General features: G+C 37.5%; 1 protein-coding gene across 3 annotated transcripts in view; it reads right to left on the bottom strand.

The window, feature by feature from the left end:
* EXOC6B (exocyst complex component 6B) overlaps positions 1 to 22,107 on the bottom strand; it is a 734,244-nt gene that overhangs the window by 252,656 nt on the left and 459,481 nt on the right. For all 3 annotated transcript variants that reach the window (XM_010829771.1, XM_010829772.1, XM_010829773.1), the window contains one exon: positions 7,517 to 7,696. In XM_010829771.1, coding sequence (XP_010828073.1) covers positions 7,517 to 7,696 — 180 coding nt within the window. The remainder of the gene's footprint in view (positions 1 to 7,516; positions 7,697 to 22,107) is intronic.

Raw genomic sequence — 22,107 nt, 5'->3', positions numbered from 1 at the left:
TATTAGTCTTTGATTTTTCTCCTCTTCTGATTGCCTTAATACAACTTTTGCAAATTTTTCTTCAAGTTGTATCTTCCTCTGATTAAAATTGAAAGAATGTGTTATATTGTTATACATTATAGATATTAACCTTTGGGAATATTTACTATAAATGTTTTTACTGATAATCTTACATTCTATTTTCTAACTAATACCTTTTAGGAACATTATAAATAATTTTCTGTAGTCAAATTATTAACCTTTTCCTTAATGATTTCAGTCTTTGGTGTCATCCTTATGAGAGTAAGTCACTTTCAGATTATAGATATATTTGCTAATATTTTTATTGGTTTTCCCATAGTTTCTTTCTTTTTAAAAATATGAACATGCATTTGATCTAGAATTCATTTTGATATATGAGGTATAGACTTAATATTCTTTTTACCCAACAAGCAGACAGCATTGGTAACAGCAATTGCTAAATGCCATTTTTATCACATAGTAAGAAAGTGAAGTCGCTCAGTCATGTCCGACTCTTTGCGACCCCATGGACTGTAGCCTATCAGGCTCCTCCATCCATGGGATTCTCCAGGCAAAAGTGCTAGAGTGGATGGCCATTTCCTTCTCCAGGGGATCTTCCTGATCCAGGAATCGGACCCGGGTCTCCCACATTGCAGGCAGACGCTTTACTGTCTGAGCCTCCAGGGAAGCCCATATATTCTTTGAAATATTTATAGATATTTTCTTTAACTATCCCTTTATTCTATCAGTCCAGTCCTGTGTAGAAGGGATATTAATTATTTTCATTAATAATAACATTTCTATATTCGAAGGTACTACACTCATTAATTTTCTTTTCCATATTTTTTTTGCCAAGTATCCATTTTTGTCTCTGAATGAACTGTAGAATTATTTTATTAAGATAACCCACCACCATCAAATTTACTTCGGATTCACTGCAGTTAGATTAATTTTGGAAAAACTACTATTCTCATCCTTGTTGTTCTGTCACTCAGTCGTGTCCACTCTTTGCGACCCCATAGACTGCAGCGTGCCATGTTTCCCTGTCCTTCACCATATGCAAGAGTTTGCTTAAACTCATGTCCATTGAGTCAGGGATGCCATGCAGCCATCTCGTCCTCTGTAGTCTCCTTCTCCTCCTGCCTTCAATCTTTCCCAGCATCAAGGTCTTTTCAACGAGTTGGCTCTTCACATAGGTGGCCAAAGTACTGGAGCTTCAGCTTCAGCATCAGTCCTTCCAATGAATATTCAGCATTAATTTCCTTTAGGATTGACAGGTTTGATTTCCTCGCAGTCCAAGGGACTCTCAGAAGTCTTTTCCAACACCACAGTTTGAAAGCATCACTTCTTCAGCACTCAGCCTTCTTTACGGTCCAACTCTCACATCCACACATGACTACTGGAAAAACCATAGCTTTGACTATATGGACCTTTTGTCGGCAAAATGATGTCTCTGCTTTTTAATACGCTGTCTAGGTTCATCATAGCTTTTCTTCCATGGAGTAAGTGTCTTTTTTGTTTTTTTAATTGTATTTTATTTTAAAACTTTACAATATTGTATTAGTTTTGCCAAATATCGAAATGAATCCACCACAGGTATACCTGTGTTCCCCATCCTGAATCCTCCTCCCTCCTCCCTCCCCATACCCTCCCTCTGGGTCAGTCACTGTCTGCAGTGATTTTGGAGCCCAAGAAAATAAAGTCTCTCACTGTTTCCATTGCTTCCCCATCTATTTGCCATGAAGTGATGAAACCAGATGCCACAATCCTTATTTTCTCATCCTAGAACCCTGCACATATCTGATCATAATAGAGTATCTTTTAAATTATTTTGTGACATGTTTTCCACACTGATGCTATACATGACTTATTAAAATATACTCACAAAGACCTTATATAATATGCATCAATGGCAAATAGGATACTTTTAGGACAATATTTTCCATGAAGGTATTGCAAAGGTAAGAGAAGATGACCTGTTTTCTAAGTGTACTCTGTAACCAAAAGTTTTATTGGTCCTAATTATTTTTCAGTTGATTTTCTAGAGTTTTCAACCACACAATACTAACATAAGGATAATGATAAGATACATGGCTCATTGTAATATTTGAAATTTACTTCTCTTTTACCCTATTTTATAGAGCATCTAAAGTAATGGTGAGATGTCTTCACCATTCTTCTGATGTTGATGCAAATAAATATTCCTAGTGTTCCACTGTTAAATCTTTGGTTGCTGCTAAACTTCATATAGATGCTCTTTATCATGCTACTGAAATATAATATTTCTTGTATTTAAAACTTTTTTAAAAAATTTGAAAAGCAGGCTGGATGTTGTATAATATCTTTTTAGAATTACATAAAGATGATCATATACTTTATCTCCTTCACCTAGTATTATAATAAATTATATTATTAGATTTTTAAATATCAAACTATCTCTGCATTTCTAGAGTAAATCCTACATACTAATGCTAAATTATTTTCTTGAAACATTCTGGAATAGATTTGCTAAATTTTTTTATTTATAATTGTGAGATTAATTTATAGTTTTGTCTTTTGGGCTACTTTCTCTGACTTTGGTATCAAGATAAAATAGATAAAATGGCCTAGTTTTTTATAGGTAGTGCTTCCACCAAAAATTAGGAAAGGTAATTTAAAAATTTAGAGAAAACCAGAAGGCAAGGAAGTAATGAAAACGTAAGGGAATAAAATTGCAAAGAGGGCAGACCTGTTAAAGGTGAGCTGAGGATCTCAAGTTGTCCCTGGAGGCATTTGACAAACCTAGGAGTAGTAACAGACTGAAAATCTGGGTTAGGTCCAGGCAGAAAGCAACTGCCCTGGAGGAAAAAAAAAAGAATCACTGAATTTTTGTTGCTTCCATGGGGCTGAAGTGCCAAAATTAGAGATCTCAGGGCCAGTTTTCTCAAGACATTTTCTGAATTCTAAAGCTATACAGCCGAGGAAAATAACAGTCTAAGCCAAAACCTTTCAAAAGCAAAGTAAGCTTTCCTGCAGTTTCACAATGTTTCAGAAAAAACAACTCACTAGTGGGAGTGTTCATAAGAATCACAGGTGGCAACTTGAAAGCTCTTGAGGGATTAATGAATTGATATCGACAGTCTCCAATCACAGTTTTTACTGTTAGCAATTGCTGATCTGAGTAAGACACCTACTCAAGATATTAGCCAAATTTTAAGACTATAAAAAGCAGGAAGCTGAAGAGCTAAGTTTATATGAAAAGTGGAAATTTCCACAGTCCTCTTGGTACTGAAGAGACAATAATGTGCCAGGCTCTCATTAAAAGCTCTGAAGAACCACATCCTAGCAACAAATGTAAACCAAAGGTACAATACAACTGCAACCCAAGCTCAATCCAGACCAGTTCATAATTGGATTAAGGTGATGAGGTTCAAACCACAAACCACCCACTCATTTTAACTACTTAGTATGGGAAAGGATGAAACAATTCTGGTGGCAGAAGATATTATCTGGAACACCTATTAAAACATATTTTAAAAACAATGTCTACCATATACCAAAAAGTGATAGGACGAGATAGGACCATATGACTGAGAACAGCAATATCAACAATAAAACTCAGAAACAAATCTAACCAATATGTAGGTGAATTATATGTATGCATTAATAAACATGTTTAAAACAACTGCAGAGGAACAGGATCAAGATAGTGGATTAAGAGGACATGGAGCTCATATCCCCCCATGAACATACCAAAAAGACATCTACAAGTCTAAAAATTCTCACTGAAAACAAACTGGAAACTGACAGAAGACATCTAGCATGAAAAAGGTTGGAAGAAAAATACACAAGTAATCAGGAAGGATGTGTTCCTGGGAGGTGACTCAGAGTAAAAGGGGGAATACACAGGTGGACACCTGCCCAGGGGAGTGAGCAGTGAGAGCCATAAATTAGATGCCCAAGTCTGGGGTCCTATGCAGGAGAGATAAGCTTTCTTGGCTGGTTTGAGGGCCACTGGCACTACTAGGAGGGCAGTGGGAAGTCTGCACTCCACTCATGAGGAGCACATTCATACCCCAAGACAGGGTGGAAAGAGGTATACTCCAGAGGCTGCCAGGTTTCCCACAACCACCTCAGTGTGTGACTCAGCCCAAGCTGAGCCAGTGCACCATGGCTATTCACATCTCAGCAGGGTATTAAATCTGGGGTGGTCATGACCAGGGAGAAAACTCGATCTTGGGAGGCAGAAGCAATCTGGTCTTTTGGGGGAGCCTGAGGGGTGGGGGGATGGGGTCATTGTTGATGCTTACTCAAGCAGAACATCACAAGCAACCCAGATCTCTCATGGTAGCACTCAAGCATAGCTCACCTCCTGACACACACTGAGAATCAACATAGGCAACAACACTATAATGTGGTTCCCGACAAGAGAGGGGGAGCTGGGACAGAGGGCAGTGATCAGCTGTGAGAGACAACGAGGACTTGGACCTGTGGCTGAGTCAGAGCAGAGTAAGGGAAACAAATGTGGGATCCCATACAGGCAGCACATAAGAGGGGCTTAAGCCTCTGCCTCTAATCAACACAAGCCAAGAGCCCCCAAGGACCCAACTTACTTCAGCAGTTCCCACCACTCAGGTAAGGCTCCCAGTGTGGAAAAAATGGGCAACACATAGTTAAAGGGACAGAGCTGGCCCAGGCCAGGTGCTCAGGACTTCTGTTCCAGGAATTTGGAATCACACCCCACCCCCATAGAGTGTTGATGCCCACTGAGCAGAGGGCAAGTCCCATTTCACACCCGGAACAGACCCTGGCTCCTCCCTCTGGAGCCCCACTCTCTACCAAGCTGATGCTATCAGCACAACCTGAGGAAAGCTATCACTGTGACTTGTTTCCCATCAAATGCAGCTCTCACACCAAAGGCACAGGGCACGCATCGGGTTGTTGCCACATAGAACACCCCTTCAAGATCACAACAGGTAACTGTTTCACCTAAACTCATAGAAACAGATAAGTTAAGCAAAATGTAATGGCAGAAGAACCATTATCAATTGAAAGAACAAGAAAACACACCTGAAAAAATAATAAAACATAAATAATTCATCTGATAAAGAATTCAAACCACTGGTTATAAAAAACGTTAATTGAATTAGGGGAAAGACTATATCTACAAAGTGATAATTTTAATAAAAAAACTAGAAACTATTTAAAAAGACCCAATAATAAATGAGGAATTCAATAGTTGAAATTAAAAACACACTAGGAAAAATGAAAAGCAAACTAATTGATACAGAGGAACATGTAAGTGATCTGGTAAAATAGAGGAAATTGCCCAATCTGAATAGTTAAAAAAAAAAAAAAAAGAGCAAATTGTAAAAATTCAAAACAGTCTGAGAGTTCTCTGGTATATACTACTAAAGAAAAGTCAGCAAAACCACAAGGGAAGATACAAAGGGAAGGAAAAATGAACAGAGAACTATAAGAACAATCAGAAAACAAGCGACAAGATGGCAGTAATTATATACCTACCAATAATTGCTTTAAATATCAGTGGACAAATGCTCCAATTAAAAGATATAGGGTGACAGATTAAATGAAAAGAAAAGACCCTTCTACATGCTGCTTAAGAGATTCACTTCAAAATAAAATACACATATAGGAAGAATGTGAGGAAATGAAAATGGTATTTCATGCAAAGAGAAACAATAAGAAACCCAAGGTAACAATACTTGCTTCAGATGAAATAGACTTTAAAACAAAGGCTATAACAAAACACCAAGAAGGGTATTATTCCATGATAAGGGGATCGATACAAGACAAGGATATTATATGCATTAATATGCACACCCCAAGGGTACCTAAATATTTACAGACACGAAGGGAGAAATTGACAATAATACCATAACAAAAGAGGACTTCACATCTCACTTGGGCTTCCCTTGTGGCTCAGTGGCAAAGAATCTGCCTGCAAATGCAGGAGACATGAGTTTGATCCCTGGGTCTGGAAGATCCTCTGGAGAAGGAAATGGCAACCCATGCTAGTATTCTTGCCTGGGAAATCTCATGGACAGAGGAGCCTGGCAGACTATAGCCCATAGGGCTGCAACAACACCACCTCACTTACATCAGTGAACACACCATCTAGACAGAAAATTTATCATGTAACAGTGGTCTTAACTAACACACTTGAACAGTTAAAAGCTATTGACAGGACATTTCATCCAAAAGTACCACAATATACATTCCTTTCAAGTATAGACGAACCATTCCCCAGGTCAGATCACATGCTAGGCCACAAAATAAGTCAGAACAAATTTAAGGAGATAGATATTATATCAGGCATCTTCCCCCATTATAACTGTATAAAGTTAGAAATCAATTACAGGAAGAAAAATGGGAAAAGCACAAATGTGAAGACTAAACTACATCCTACTAAAAAACCAACTAATTGAATAAGAAATCAAAGAGGAAATCAGAAAACCAGTTCTGATAAAGGAAAATGGAAACACAAAACTCCAAAAATCTATGGCATGAAGAAGGCAGTATTTAACAGGGAAGTGTACAGCAGTGCAGGCCTTTCTCAAGAAATAAGTAAAACCTCAAACAAAGTACCTAATCCACCACTGTTTTAAAAATTAGAAAAAGATGAACAAAGTCCAGTCATCAGAAGGAAGGAAATAATAAAGATTAGAGAGAAAATGAATAAAACAGAGATCAATAAACAATAGGGAATCAATAAACCAGAGGGAAAGAGGGAGGGGCAAGACAGGAGAAAGGGGTTAAGAGACACAAACTACTGTGTATCAAACAGATAAGCAACAAGGATATACATACAGCACATGGAATTATAGCCATTATCTTACAGTCTGTAAAAACACTGAAACACTATGCTGTAAACTTGAAACCAATATAATGTAACTTTTCTTCTGGCTATGCTGTGAGAAATGTGGGATCTTTAGTTCCCCAGTGAGGGGTCAAACTCGTGCCCCCTGTATTGGGAGCAAGGAATCTTAATCTCTGGACCACCAAGGAAGTTCCTAATATAATACTGCAAATAAATTATACTTTAATTTTTAAAAGACTGTGATACATATGCTTAAGAAAATAGAGAAAAGATAGACAAATAGAAAAATCTTGGAGAATTTTACCAGAGAATTTGAGGATATTAAAAAAAAAATTAAATCAACATTATAGAATTAAAAGATACATATAGAAAATTCTAACTCCTAATTTTCTATTTTACTTCCACCAAGGCATCCATCATGTGTTGTACTAATTACCTTGAAGTTAGTAGGGATATATAAGCAGACATAATATTAGGAATCATTTCCAGAATAAACAAAATGCAAATGTCAATGAAAAAAAGAAGTCTTAGAATAAGATGGAAGAAGTCTGTAAATATTGTTAAGGGATAATTATAATGTGAGATTTTATACCCATTGCTTCCTGGCTAGTTACAGCAGAAACATCTTTCACCAACCTAGATTTTAAGAAATCCTTTTTCTATATGACAGAGAAAATACAAGCAATTGTCACTTACAGGAAGGTGCGTGAATACAGCAAAGGTGCTGCGTAGAAAGGCAATGAGGTCCACTAGATAGTCACTAGCTTTGCTGCCCAAATCTCCTGTCATCCAGTCATAGTCAGCCAGCTGTAGAAACTGGTCAATCTTCTGGTTTAAGTTGGTATAAATCTCTTCTTCAGCTGCATGTCTGGCATCCTGTGATATATGAAATTTTAATAATCATTCAGAATTGCATTACAAACAAAGCAGAAATTTCTGCTTGGAAACATCTCAAACTAAGTAACATAACTGAGAATATCAAGTAATATTACAGTCTCCATTAATTTTTCTTTTTTCCAAAAGCTCAGTAGAATCTTTTCTATTTTATGTCTGCAAAACAAGCTATTATTTAGATTTACCAAATAAGAAACTGCCTTCACTACTCTCAGCGATCTGCATCCTTTTTACTTTCTTATCCATCAAACTATACTCAACTATCTATCAAACAAACTATCAAAACCATACTCATTCTCAGGATCCTGTTCTCTTCTGGGATTCCAAGAATCTCTCTCCTGACAATACCAACCTCTCTTAAAATTGCTAGTCTCTTCACTTTCCTTATTGTAGGTTTCCTGAAGTTCCAAATTTAATGCTCTTTGTTTCCACTAGTTACCATCCCAGCTTTCTAGATTCTTTATAATGAAGTTTCTCCAAAAATGGGCACATATTTACAAAAATTAACAATTTCAGGCTAATTAACAATAGTCCTGAAAAGTACTTAATTTCAGGCTAATTAACAATAGTCCTGAAAAGTACTTAAACAATAACAAAAAATGTTCCTAAATCAAGCAAGTTTGAGAAACCCTATTTAAAAGAGTTGTGATGTACAGTGGCATATAAAAGGTGCTAAGAAGTGTCATGGGACTAAGGCTCCAAGAAAAACATATTTAGGGCAAAGCAGTCTAAACTGAAACGCTAACAATCCATCAACATGGATTGGTCCAGGGTAATTCGCCAGGCTACCATATCTAATATTCATTTTTCAGGCTGATCTTACTTGACCATCCTCTGTTAAACATTCTCTGCTATAACCCTGTTCCTTTTTGGCTTTCAGGACATAGTTTTTCTTTTACTTTTCTGGCCTCTAATCCTCTCACTTTTGCTGAGTGATTTCATCACCTCCTATGCCTTTCACTCACTATCTCTGTCCAAGCCCATTCTTGTTAAAGACACATATAACTGATTGTTTCCTGCATTACGGTTCACAGAAACTTTAAATATTATTCCAAGTCCAGGACTAGAATAATTATAATCCGACTGCAAGGAGATCCAATCAGTCCATCTTAAAGGAGATAAGTCCTGAGTGTTCATTGGTAGGACTGATGTTGAAGCTGAAACTCCAGTACTTTGGCCACATGATGCGAAGAGCTAACTCATTGGAAAAGACCCTGATACTGAGAAAGATAGAGGGCAGGAGGAGAAGGGGACAACAGAGGATGAGATGGTTGGATGGTATCACCTACTCGATGGACATGGGTTTGGGTGACTCCGGGAGTTGGTGATGGACAGGGAGGCCTGGCGTGCTGCGGTTCATGGGGTCGCAAAGAGTCGGACACGACTGAGTGACTAAACTGAACCACTCTTCATCTGTTCATTTCAGTTCAAGGCAGAGATCTAAGCAACATATTAGATTCCATTGATTCCTCCATAGTCAGTCACTATGTCCTATAAATTCTAACCTCCAAATTTTATGCTAACTCATAACCTCTTCTCCATTTTCACCTTTTTAATACCTGCATAATTTTGCAAGGTATTTACATACTCTAATATAGGCACTGACTATTTATATGAACAGTTTCAAGAACATTTCTCTGATTACTTGCTTATTTACTTGCTTGTATGATAATCTAATGTTGTCCTTGAATTTCCATTTTACTAAATTTTCTTTTAATAAGCATTATTTTCTAGAAAATCTGGCTTGAAGAAAATTTGAGCAGAAAGCACAGAGCATTCGCAGATGCTGCATCCCTGTCTCCCTCCTACTGTTTCCCCAATTAAAAAACCCATGAGTGAGTGTGGAACATTTGTTACGACAGATGAACCAATAACAATATTTTATTATTAAATAAAGTCTATAGTTTGCACCAGATTTTATTATTCATGTTGTACAGTTCCATGGGTACTTACAAATCGGTAATGCCATGTATTCACCATTATAGTCAGAATCATATGGAAGAGTTTTCTTGCCCTAAAAATCCACTCTGCTCTAACTATCCCTACCTTGCTTATCCCCCAAATCTTGGAAATAACTGATCATTTTACTTTCTCCAAAATTTTAACTTTCTTGAGTGTCTTATACTAATAATCATGTATGTAGCTTTTCAAATTGCCTTAATTCACTTAGCAATGTGCAGTTAATTTTCCTCCAGGTCTTCTGTGGCTTGATAGTTCACTCCTTTTCATCACTGAATAATATTCCATTGTCAGGATGCATCACAGTTTTTCTACTCATTCACCTACTGAAGGACATCTTGGTAGTCTTCAAATGCAGGCAATTATTAGCAATGCTGCTGTGGCCACTCATGTGTAAGTTTTTGTGTGGATTAAGACTTCAATTCACCCCTTACCAAGGAACATGATTGATCAATTGCATAGGAAGACTATTTCTGTTTAGCCTTGTAAGAAACTGACAAACTGTCTTCCAAATAACATTACCATTTTGCATTACCAGAGGATAAGATGGCTGGATGGCATCACCAACTCAATGGACATGAGTCTGAGCAAGCTCTGGGAGTTGGTGATGGACAGGGAAGCCTGGCGTGCTGCAGTACATGGGGCTGCAAAGAGTCAGACACGGCTGAGCAACTGAACTGAACTTTGCATTACCACCAGCAATGAATGAGAAAGTTGCTATTGCTCCAGAAATTGTTGTTACTATTTTGGGTTTTAGTCATTTTAAGAACTACACAATGGTATCTAACTGTTGTTTTAATTTATAATACCCTTTCCATGCGTTGGTGTGATATCTGTTCAGATCTTTTGCCCATTTTTAGAGTGAACCCATATTAAACCCAGTTTTAAATTTTGTTACTGTTGAGTTTTACCAGTTTTTTTATATTTTAGATATAAGTCCTTTATTAGATAAGCCTTTTACAAATATTTTATGATTGTCTTTTCATTTTCTTAAGAGTATCTTTTCTACAGCAGAAGTTTTTCATTTTAATGAAGTCCACCTTAGTATTCTCTTTGATGGATCATGTTTTGGTTGTTGCACCTTAAAAGTTTCAGTGGAGAATGAAAAGTTGGCTTAAAGCTCAACATTCAGAAAACTAAGATCATGGCATCTGGTCCCATCACTTCATGGGAAATAGATGGGGAAACAGTCTCAGACTTTATTTTTTGGGGGCTCCAAAATCACTGCAGATGGTGATTGCAGCCATGAAATTAAAAGACAATTACTCCTTGGAAGGAAAGTTATGACCAACCTAGATGGCATATTCAAAAGCAGAGACATTACTTTGCCAACAAAGGTCTGTCTAGTCAAGGCTATGGTTTTTCCAGTGGTCATGTATGGATGTGAGAGTTGGACTGTGAAGAAAGCAGAGCACCAAAGAATTGATGCTTTTGAACTGTTGTGTTGGAGAAGACTCTTGAGAGTCCCTTGAACTGCAAGGAGATCCAACCAGTCCATCCTAAAGGAGATCAGTCCTGGGTGTTCACTGGAAGGACTGATGCTGAAGCTGAAACTCCAATACTTTGGCCACTTCATGCAATTGGAAAAGACCCTGATGCTGGGAGGGACTGGGGGCAGGAGGAGAAGGGGACAACAGAGGATGAGATGGCTGGATGGCATCACCAACTCATCGATGGACGTGAGTCTGAGTGAACTCCGGGAGTTGGTGATGGACAGGGAGGCCTGGCGTGCTGCGATTCATGGGGTCACAAAGAGTTGGACATGACTGAGCGACTGAACTGAACTGAACCTTAAAAGTTTCATAGTCAAGGTCAGCAACATTTCCCTTTATATTATATTCTAGGAGTTTTATTGTGTTGTGTTTTACCTGTAAGTCTGTGATCCCTTTTGTGTTAATCTTTAAGTCAATTAACTCAAATTTTCTTGAGTTTAATTCAAACTGAAATTTTTTTTTCAAGAGAAAGGTGATATAGATGTATACTTAGAGCTGATTCACATTGCTGTACAGCAGAAAACAATACATTTTATAAAGAAATCATCCTGCAATTAAATTTTTTAAAAATTTCAGGAGAAAAATCCTCAAAATTTTAACTCAATTTTGAAGTGTAACATCTGTGTTTAGATTTCTTTCTTTTTCTTTTGCATGTGGATGACAAGTTGTTTCAAACCATTTATGGAAAAGCTTTTCATTTTCCCATTAAACTGAGTTTATTCCATGTCAACAATTGATTATATCTGTGTGAGTCTATTTCTGGGCTACCTATTCTGTTCCTTTGATTGAATTATTTATTTATTTTTTACCATTATCACATTGTCTTGTCACTGTAGCTTTAGAGTAAATCTTGAAGTCAAGGAGTGTCAGTTCTCGAACACTGTTCTTCTTTGTCAATACTGTGTTGGCTGTACTGGGTGTTTTGCATTTCCATATAAAATTCAGAAACAATTTGCCAATATCCACAAAATGATATTTGCTGGAATTTTGACTGGGACTGAATCTTTATATTAAGTTGAAAACAACTGATATATTCATAAAATACTAAATCTATTTATCCATGAATACTTATAAATCAAATATCTCCATTATTTAGATCTTACTTTTTTGACTACTTTGTATCAGAGTTTTAAAGATTTCCTCATATAGATACTGTTTTTTTTTTTGTTAGATTTATGCATATTTCTATCCTACTTCAATGCTAATCTAAATAGTATTGCATTTTCAATTACAAATGCGTTATTCATTACTGATACAAAGACCAAATGACTTTTGTATATCACTTTTATAATCTGAACCTTTCATTACTTCCAGTAGTCTTTTTGTTATTGTTAATCCTTTTATAGTTTCTACATTGTCAATCATGTCATTTGTAACTGAGATCAGCTTTATTTCTATCTTCCCAATCTTTAAGGGGCTTCCCTTGTGGCTCAGTAGTAAACAACCTGCCTGCCAGTGCAAGAGACGCAGGTTTGACCCCTGGTTTGGGAAGATCCCCTGAGGAGGAAATGGCAACCCATTCCAGTATTCTTGCCTGGGAAATCCATGGACAGAGGAGCCTGGTGGGTGACAGTCCATGGGGTCACAGAGTTGGACAGACTCAGTGACTAAACAGAAACATCCCAATTTGTAAATCTTTGATATCAAGGTTTACTGAGCATTTAAGAAGAGTGGCATGAAAGAACAACCCTGCCTTCTTTTTCCATGATTTTAACAGGAAAGTTTCTAGTTTCTCATCAGCAGGTATGAAGTTATTTATAGGACTCATGCAGATGTACTCTGTCAAGTTGAGGAAATTTCCCCCCCTGCCCCTATTAAAGTTAGCTGAGATGTTTTATCATGAATAGCTGTTGGATTCTGTCAACACATTTTCTACATTTATTGATATGATTCTATTAATCTAATTGTTCTGTATGCAGCCCATTGATGTGATGAATACATTACTTGATTTCTGATGCTGAATAAGCCTTGAAGAACTAGAATAAATCCCACTTGGCTGTCATGTATAATTCTGATACATTATTGGACTCAATTTAATAATATTTTGTTGAGGATTTTACATCAATGTTCATGAGAACTACTGTTCTGTAGTTTTCCTCTCATACAATGTCTGGTTGGTATTAGGATAATACTGAACTCATACAACGAGTTAGGGTTCCCCAGGCGCCTCAGTGGGAAAGAATCCACCTACCAATGCAGGAGCTACAGGAGATGTGGGTCTGATCCCTGGGTCGGAAAGATCTCCTGGAGAAGGAAACAGCAACCTACTCCAGTATTCTTACCAGAATAATCCCATGGACAGAGGAGCTTGGCAGGCTACAGTCATAAAAAGTGGGACATGACTGAGCAACTGAGCATACATGCATGCCTACAATGAGTTAGGTAGTACTTCCTCTGCTTATGCGTCCTAGAAAATATTATAGAGAAGGGGTGAAATTTCACCCTTAAATATTAGATAGAGTTTTTTTGGCTTAATTTGAATATAATTGAGAGGCTACAAGATATTTAAAATGCACTACATAATGATTAAATATACGGACACACTGCAAAAAGATTCCCCACATCAAGTTAATTAACACACATCATCACCTCACATATTTACTTTTTTTGTGTAAGAACATTTTAGTTCTACTCTCATAGCATGTGTACACGCTAAGTCACTTCAGTCATGTCTGACTCTTTGTGACCCTATGGACCATAGCCCGCCAGGCTCCTCTGTCCATGGGATTCTCCAGGCAAAGAATACTGAGGTGGGTTGCCATGCCCTCCTCTAGGGAATATTCCCCACCCAAGGATCTAACTCTTGACTCATGACTCTTGCATTGGCAGGCGAGTTCTTTACCACTAGCACCATCTGGCAGAGAAGGCAATGGCACCCCACACCAGTACTCTTGCCTGGAAAATCCCATGGATGGAGGAACCTGGTAGGCTGCAGTCCATGCAGTTGCGAAGAGTCGGACACGACTGAGCGACTTCACTTTCACTTTTCACTTTCATGCATTGGAGGAGGAAATGGCAACCAACTCCAGTGTTCTTGCCTAGAGAACCCCAGGGACTGCGGGCCTGGTGGGCTGCCGTCTATGGGGTCGCACAGAGTCGGACACGACTGAAACGACTTAGCAGCAGCAGCAGCAGCACCATCTGGGAAGTCCCTATTCTCTTAGTAATCACCATTAGTATAATACAGTGCAATCAACTACAGTCACATTGTTATACACTAGGTGCTCAAACTATTCATCTTACAATTGAAAGTTTATATTCTTTTATCAGCCTCTACTTCTGTCACCCAACAGTCCTGGCAATAATTTTTCTATTCTCTATTTCTATGAGTTCAACTTCTTTTCAGATTCTACATATAAATGACACCATGAAGTTTTTGTCCTTCCTTATCTGATTTATTTCACTTAGCATAATACCTTCCAGGTTCATCCATGTTTTTGCAGTACTTCCTTCCTTCTATTTTATAGCTCAATAATATTCCATTGTATGTATGGTGTGTGTGCACGTGTGTGTGTGTGTGTGTAATTTAGCCATTCATCCATTAGACACTTAGGTTGTTTCCAATCTTCACTATTTTAATTAATGTAATAATGAACTTGAGAGTATACATAACTCTTCAAGATAATGATTTTGATTCCTTTGAAAAGATACCAAGAAGTAGACTTGCTGGATCATACAGTAACTCTGTTTTTAATTTTTTGAGAAACTTCCATATTGTTTTCCACAGTGGCTGTATCAGCTTACATTCCCACCAACAGTATATAAGGGTTCCCTTTTCTCCAAATCCTTTGCAGCATTTGTCATCTACGCTTTTTTCCTTAATAAAAAGAAAGTTGATTTACAGTGTTATATTAGTTTCTTATGTAAAGTGATTCAGCCAAGTATGTGTGTGTGTGTGTGTGTTTACACAAACTCACACATATATATATTCCTTTCCACATGTTTTATTACAAGATACTGAATACAGTTTCCTGTGCTATGCAGTAAGACCTTGTTATTTATTTATTTTATATATTGCAGTTTGTATCTACTAGTCCCAAACTCCTAATTTATAGCTCCCCCATCCCCTTTCCCCTTTGGTATCATAAATTTATTTTCAATGTCTGTGGCTCTAGTTCCTGTTTTGTAAATAACTTCACACAGAAGTCCCACTTGTTTATTTTGTATTTTATTGCCTTTCCTTTTGTTGTAAATTCCAAAAAATCACTTCCTAGATCAATGTCAAAGAAGTTACACATTAAGTTTTCTTCTAGGAGTGTTATGGATTCAGTCTTACATTCAAGTTTATAATCCATTTTGTGTCAATCTGTGCCTATGATATAAGATAGAGATCCAGTTTCATTCTTTCTGCATATGGCTATCCAGTTTTACCAAAACCACTTATTGAAGACACTATCCTTTCCTCATTGTATTTCTTGGCCCTTTTGTCATAAATCACCTGACCATATATGTATGGGAGATCCCATATATGTATTGGAGATATATACAAGTGATATATGTATTGGCGATCCCATCCGTTTCATTGATAAATATGTTTGCTTTTATACCAATACCGTATTGTTTAGATTACAATAGCTTTATAATATAATTTGAAATCATGAAGTGTGATTCTTCCAGCTTTGTTCTTCCTCATGATTGTTTTGAATTTCCAGAGTTTGTTGAACTTTCATACAGATTTTAATATTGATTTTTAAGTTTCTATAAAAATATCATACTATTAAAAATAATCATTTTGATAAGGATTGCATTGAATTTGCAGGTCACTTTGGATAGTCTGGATATTGGTAACATATTAATTCTATTTTGAAAAGCTATTAATTATTGATTCAATTTCTTCAATAGATATAAGGGTACTTAGAGTATCATTTTTTGAGTTTTGGTAAATTGTGTCTTTGAAATAATTTGTTCAATTTATGTAGACTATCAATTTGTGGGTACAGAGTTGTTCATAATATGCCCTTGTTAATCTTTTAATCCACTGAATCACTAGTGATGGCCCCTTTTTTATTTATGATATTAATAACTTGTGTCTTCTCTCTTTTATTATTGGTCAGCCTAACTCAAAGTTTATCAATTTTATTGATGCTTCTAAAAATCTGTATTTGATTTCATTGGTTTTCTCCTTTGCCTTTCTGTTTTCTTTTTTTTTTTTTATTTAACTTACAATATTGTATTGGTTTTGCCCTACATTAAAATGAATCGGCCACAGGCACACACGCATTCCCCATCCCGAACCCTCCTTCCCCCTGCCTTTCTGTTTTCAATGATTTCTATTCTAACTTTCTTTTCTTCTGGCTATTTCAGATTTAATTAGTTCTTCCTTCCCTAGTTTTCTAAAGCAGAATCTTAGATTATTGACTTTGAAATTTCTTATTTTCTGATTTATGTGATTAATGCTGTAAATTTCTCTATCAGCAGTGGCTTTCACTGATGCCACAAATTTTAATAAGTTACACTTTATTTTAGGCTTCCTTGGTGGCTCAGATGGTAAAGAGTCCACCTGCAATGTAGGAGACCTGGGTTTCGATTGCTGGGTTGGGAAGATCCCCTGGAGAAGGGAATGGCTACCCACTCCAGTTTAGCTGCCTGGAGAATTGCTTGGACAGAGGAACGGGCTACAGTTCATGGGGGTCATATAATATAATTTGAAGTCTTTCTTAATCTCTCTTGAAAAAAAATTTTTTGGACTCGTGTTTTTCTAAAGTGTGTAGGTTCATCTCCAAATATTTGAGGATTTTCTATCTATCTTTCTATTATTTATTTCTAGAGTTTAATACCATTTGGCCTGAGAGCAAGTTTCATATGATTTTTATTCTTTAAAATTTTTAAGATGTGTTTTGATACCCAGAACATAATCTGTGTTGGTGAACGTTCTTATGACTTTTGAGAAGAATATGTATTATGTTGTTATTAGATGAAATATTCTACAAATGTCAATTTGATCCAGCTGATCGATAGCACCATTCAGTTAAACCCCAGCCTTACTAATTTTCTGCTAATAATCTGTCAATTGCTGATAGAGGGGTTTACTAAGAGACTTTACCAGGAAGAGATGTGGTCTTACATAAGCTGGTATTGTTGCTCAGCTGCTAAGTCGTGTCTGACCCCTGGCAGCCGCATGGACTGCAGTGCACCAGGTTCCTCTGTCCCTCACTATGTCTCAGTGTTTGGTCAAATTCAAGTCCACTGAGTTGGTCATTGCAATCTAACCATCTCATCCTCTGTCACCCCTTCTCCTTTACCCTTCATTCTTTCTTAGCATCAGAGTCTTTTCCAATGAGTTGGCTTTTCACATCAGGCAGCCAAAGTTCTGGAGCTTCAGCTTCAGCATGAGTCCATCCAACAAATACTCAGAGTTAATTTCTTTTAGGATTGACAGGTTTGATCTCCTGGAATACAAGGGACTCTCAAAAGTATTCTTCGGCACCATAATTGGAAAGGATCAATTCTTTGGCACTAAGCCTTCTTTATGATCCAACTCTCACATCTGTACTTGACTGCTGGAAAAACTATAGTTTTGACTGTATGGATCTTTGTTGGCAAAGTGATTTCTCTGCTTTTTAATATGCTGGCTAGATTTGTCATAACTTTTCTTCTAAGGAGCAAGGGTCTTTTAATTTCATGGCTGCAGTTACCATCTGCAGTGATTCTGGAGCCCAAGAGAATAAAACCTGTCTTATATATTAATAAATACCTTTTTAAATACTCATGCCTTTTTTCTCAGTTGATCTATTACAGTAGTGAATAATTTTATATAATTTTCTAGTACTAATCATCATTGCATTCATAACCTATTTATCCCTATTTTCTATGCACTTCCAGATTTTGTTTGATATTTTATTATTTATGATTTTCACATAATATTTGTCTTTAATTGTTCAGGGCTTTTTGTGGTTTCTCTAGTTTTTGAATCATTGCTAAGTTGACTTCACAAAAATTAACTGACATATTTTCCTTTTTTCTCTATAGTCTAGAGTATTTTAAATTATACAGACGTTATCTGTTTCATGAAAGCATAAATGAATTCCCTTATAAAATCATGCGACTCCATCCTCTTTTCAAGAAATACTTAACAATATTTTCATTTCTTTCATAGTTATGCCGATCTTCTGTATTTTCTTGTATCATTTATTAATCACACATTTTCTAATAGATCTTCAAATTTATTAGCATAGAGTTATACAACATATGCTGGAGATATATTTCATTTCTTCTGATTATGAATTTCAAGTAACTGTGATTTATTTATTCCTTGCTTTTTCCTTCTGTTCTCCTTTCCTTTCTGCTCTTTATCCTTTTTTCAATACTTCCTTCCTGTCGCCTTCTTTCCTTCCTTCCTTTTTTTTTTTTTTTTAACATTTATTTGTTTATTTGGCTGACTCAGGTCTTAGTTGTGGTGCATGGAGTTAGCTTAGTTGCTCCGAGGCATAGGGACTCTAGTTCCCCAACCAGGGATTGAATTCGCATTCCCTGCACTGCAAGGAGGACTCCTAACAATCGGACCACCAAGGAAGTGTCCTTTTCCTTCCTTCTAATTAAGCAAAATAAACAATTATTTTTTAAATTGTGACATACCCTTGCTTAAAGTCTCTCAAAGATTTTATTAGGATGAAATCCAAATTATCTATCATTATAAAGCACAGTGCTTCACATATAGACATTTACCTACTTCTATAAGTCATTGCTACCCTTATTTGACATGGAACATGTACAATTTTACTTCATTATTTCATTTTTGTACATGAAGTTGCCTCACCTAAAAATGTCTCTTATCCCTTCCTCATCCTTTCTCTGGATACATTCTGCAGGTCCAAAGATACTCCTGTTGGACACCTCCTACTAAGCCTTTTCTGGTAAGTCCTCCTTGAAAGTTTCATACCTGGGATAAGTACCATTCACCTCTTCTAGATCTGTTAAAGTTGATTTTCCTTAGAGCTCAAACCTCATAGTTTTTCTTTGGTTGTTGCTATTCAGTTGCTAAGTCTGACTTAGCAAGAGTCTGACTCTTTGCAACCCTGTGGACTGCAGGCTTCCCTGTTCTTCTGCTTTTCTCTATCTATATTCAATTCCCAGCAGAAAGCCAGCTCCATGGTATTAAATACCATCTTTATATATATATAAGTTTTAAAGTTTTATGTACAACTATGAAGGAAATGGCACCCCACTCCAGTACTCTTGCTTGGAAAATCCCATGGATGGAGGAGCCTGGTAGGCTGCAGTCCATGCGGTCGCACAGAGTCGGACATGACTGAAGTGACTTAGCAGCATGACTTTATCCTGTCAAATTAATATCTCTATGATAAATGACTACTAAATACTTCAAACACAATATATTAAAAATGGAAATCTTGATTCTACTGCCACTCCCCAAACCTGTTATTTTCTCACTGTTCCCTATCTTAGTAATAGCATCACTACTCATCTAGTTTGCTTAGCTTAAATGTCTTAGAATAATTTTTGACTCCATGCTTTCTCTTATAACCTCATACCCAATCTAGCGGTAAAACTTGCCATCTCTACCTTCAAAAATATTTCTCTACAATTCTGTCCCTGCCACTATAGTCCAGATGATCAGTCTCTCTTACCTAGACTATTGTAATGACCTTCCGACTGGGCGCCTTCTTCCACTCTTCTTGACCTATCATATATTTTCCACATTGCCACCAGTGTTACCCATTATAAAATCAGGTTATCACCACCATTTCCAGTCTTCTTATGGCCTCACATTTCATTTCAAATAAAATAAAAAATACTTGCTGCTGCTGCTAAGTCACCTCAGTCATGTCCGACTCTGTGTGACCCCATAGACGGCAGCCCACCAGCTCCCCCATCCCTGGGATTCTCCAGGCAAGAACACTGGAGTGGATTGCCATTTCCTCCTCCAATGCATGAAAGTGAAAAGTGAAAGGGAAGTCGCTCAGTCGTGTCCGACTCTTAGCAACCCCATGGACTGCAGCCCACCGGGCTCCTCCATCCATGGGATTTTCCAGGCAAGAGTACTGGAGTGGGGTGCCATCGCCTTCTCCTTACTGTGGCCTAAAATCCAGAAATCATATGATTCGAAATCCTGTCTCTTACCATTCCTACCACAAATGATACATACAGCATTGCCAGACTGACCCCTCTGCATACTGATCACCTTGACTACATAATACCTTCCACTATGGGTAACCCAAGACGGGCAGGTCATGGTGGAGAGGTCTGACAGAATGCGGTCCACTGGAGAAGGGAATGGCAAACCACTTCAGTATTCTTGCCTTGAGAATGGCATAAACAGTATGAAAAGGCAAAATGATAGGATACTGAAAGAGGAACTCCCCAGGTCAATAGGGGCCCAATATGCTACTGGAGATGGGTGGAGAAATAACTCCAGAAAGAATGAAGGGATGGAGCCAAAGCAAAAACAATACCCAGCTGTGGATGTGACTGGTGATAGAAGCAAGGTCCGATGCTGTAAAGAGCAATATTGCATAGGAACCTGGAATGTCAGGTCCATGAATCAAGGCAAATTGGAAGTGGTCAAACAAGAGATGGCAAGAGTGAATGTCGACATTCTAGGAATCAGTGAACTAAAATGGACTGGAATGGGTGAATTTAACTCAGATGACCATTATATCTACTACTGCGGGCAGGAATCCCTCAGAAGAAACGGAATACCCATCATGGTCAACAAAAGAGTTCGAAATGCAGTACTTGGATGTAATCTCAAAAACGACAGAATGATCTCTGCTCGTTTCCAAGGCAAACCGTTCAATATCACAGTAATTCAAGTCTATGGCCCAACCAGTAACACTGAAGAAGCTGAAGTTGAACGGTTCTATGAAGACCTACAAGACCTTTTAGAACTAACACCCAAAAAAGTTATTCTTTTCATTATAGGGGACTGGAATGCAAAAGTAGGAAGTCAAGAAACACCTGGAGTAGCAGGCAAATTTGGCCTTGGAATACGGAATGAAGCAGGGCAAAGATTAATAGAGTTTTGCCAAGAGAATGAACTGGTCATAGCAAACACCCCCTTCCAACAACACAAGAGAAGACTCTACACATGGACATCACCAGATGGTCAACACTGAAATCAGATTGATTATATTTTTTGCAGCCAAAGATGGAGAATCTCATTGCAGTCAACAAAAACAAGACCAAGAACTGACTGTGGCTCAGACCATGAACTCCTTATTGCCAACTTCAGACTTAGATTGAAGAAAGTAGGGAAAACCACTAGACCATTCAGGTATGACCTAAATCAAATCCCTTAGGATTATACAGTGGAAGTGAGAAATAGATTTAAGGGACTAGATCTGATAGATAGAGTGCCTGATGAATTATGGAATGAGGTTCGTGACATTGTACAGGAGATAGGGATCAAGACCATCCCCATGGAAAAGAAATGCAAAAAAGCAAAATGGCTGTCTGGGGAGGCCTTACAAATAGCTGTGAAAAGAAAAGAAGCAAAAAGCAAAGGAGAAAAGGAAAGATATAAGCATCTGAATGCAGAGTTCCAAAGAATAGCAAGGAGAGATAAGAAAGCCTTCCCTAGCAATCAATGCAAAGAAATAGAGGAAAACAACAGAATGGGAAAGACTAGAGATCTCTTCAAGAAAATTAGAGATACCAATGGACATTTCATGCAAAGATGGGCTCGATAAAGGACAGAAATGGTAGGGACCTAACAGAAGCAGAAGATATTAAGAAGAGGTGGCAAGAATACACAGAAGAACTGTACAAAAAAGATCTTCACGACCCAGATAATCACGATATGATCACTCATCTAGAGCCAGACATCCTGGAATGTGAAGTCAAGTGGGCCTTAGAAAGCATCACTACGAACAAAGCTAGTGGAGGTGATGGAATTCCAGTGGAGCTATTTCAAATCCTGAAAGATGATGCTGTGAAAGTGCTGCACTCACTATGCCAGCAAATTTGGAAAACTCAGCAGTGCCT

This window comes from Bison bison, unplaced genomic scaffold, assembly GCF_000754665.1.
Source record: "Bison bison bison isolate TAMUID 2011002044 unplaced genomic scaffold, Bison_UMD1.0 scf7180017864508, whole genome shotgun sequence".
Taxonomy (NCBI): Eukaryota; Metazoa; Chordata; class Mammalia; order Artiodactyla; family Bovidae; genus Bison; species Bison bison.
This window is presented reverse-complemented; position numbering and strand designations above follow the sequence as displayed.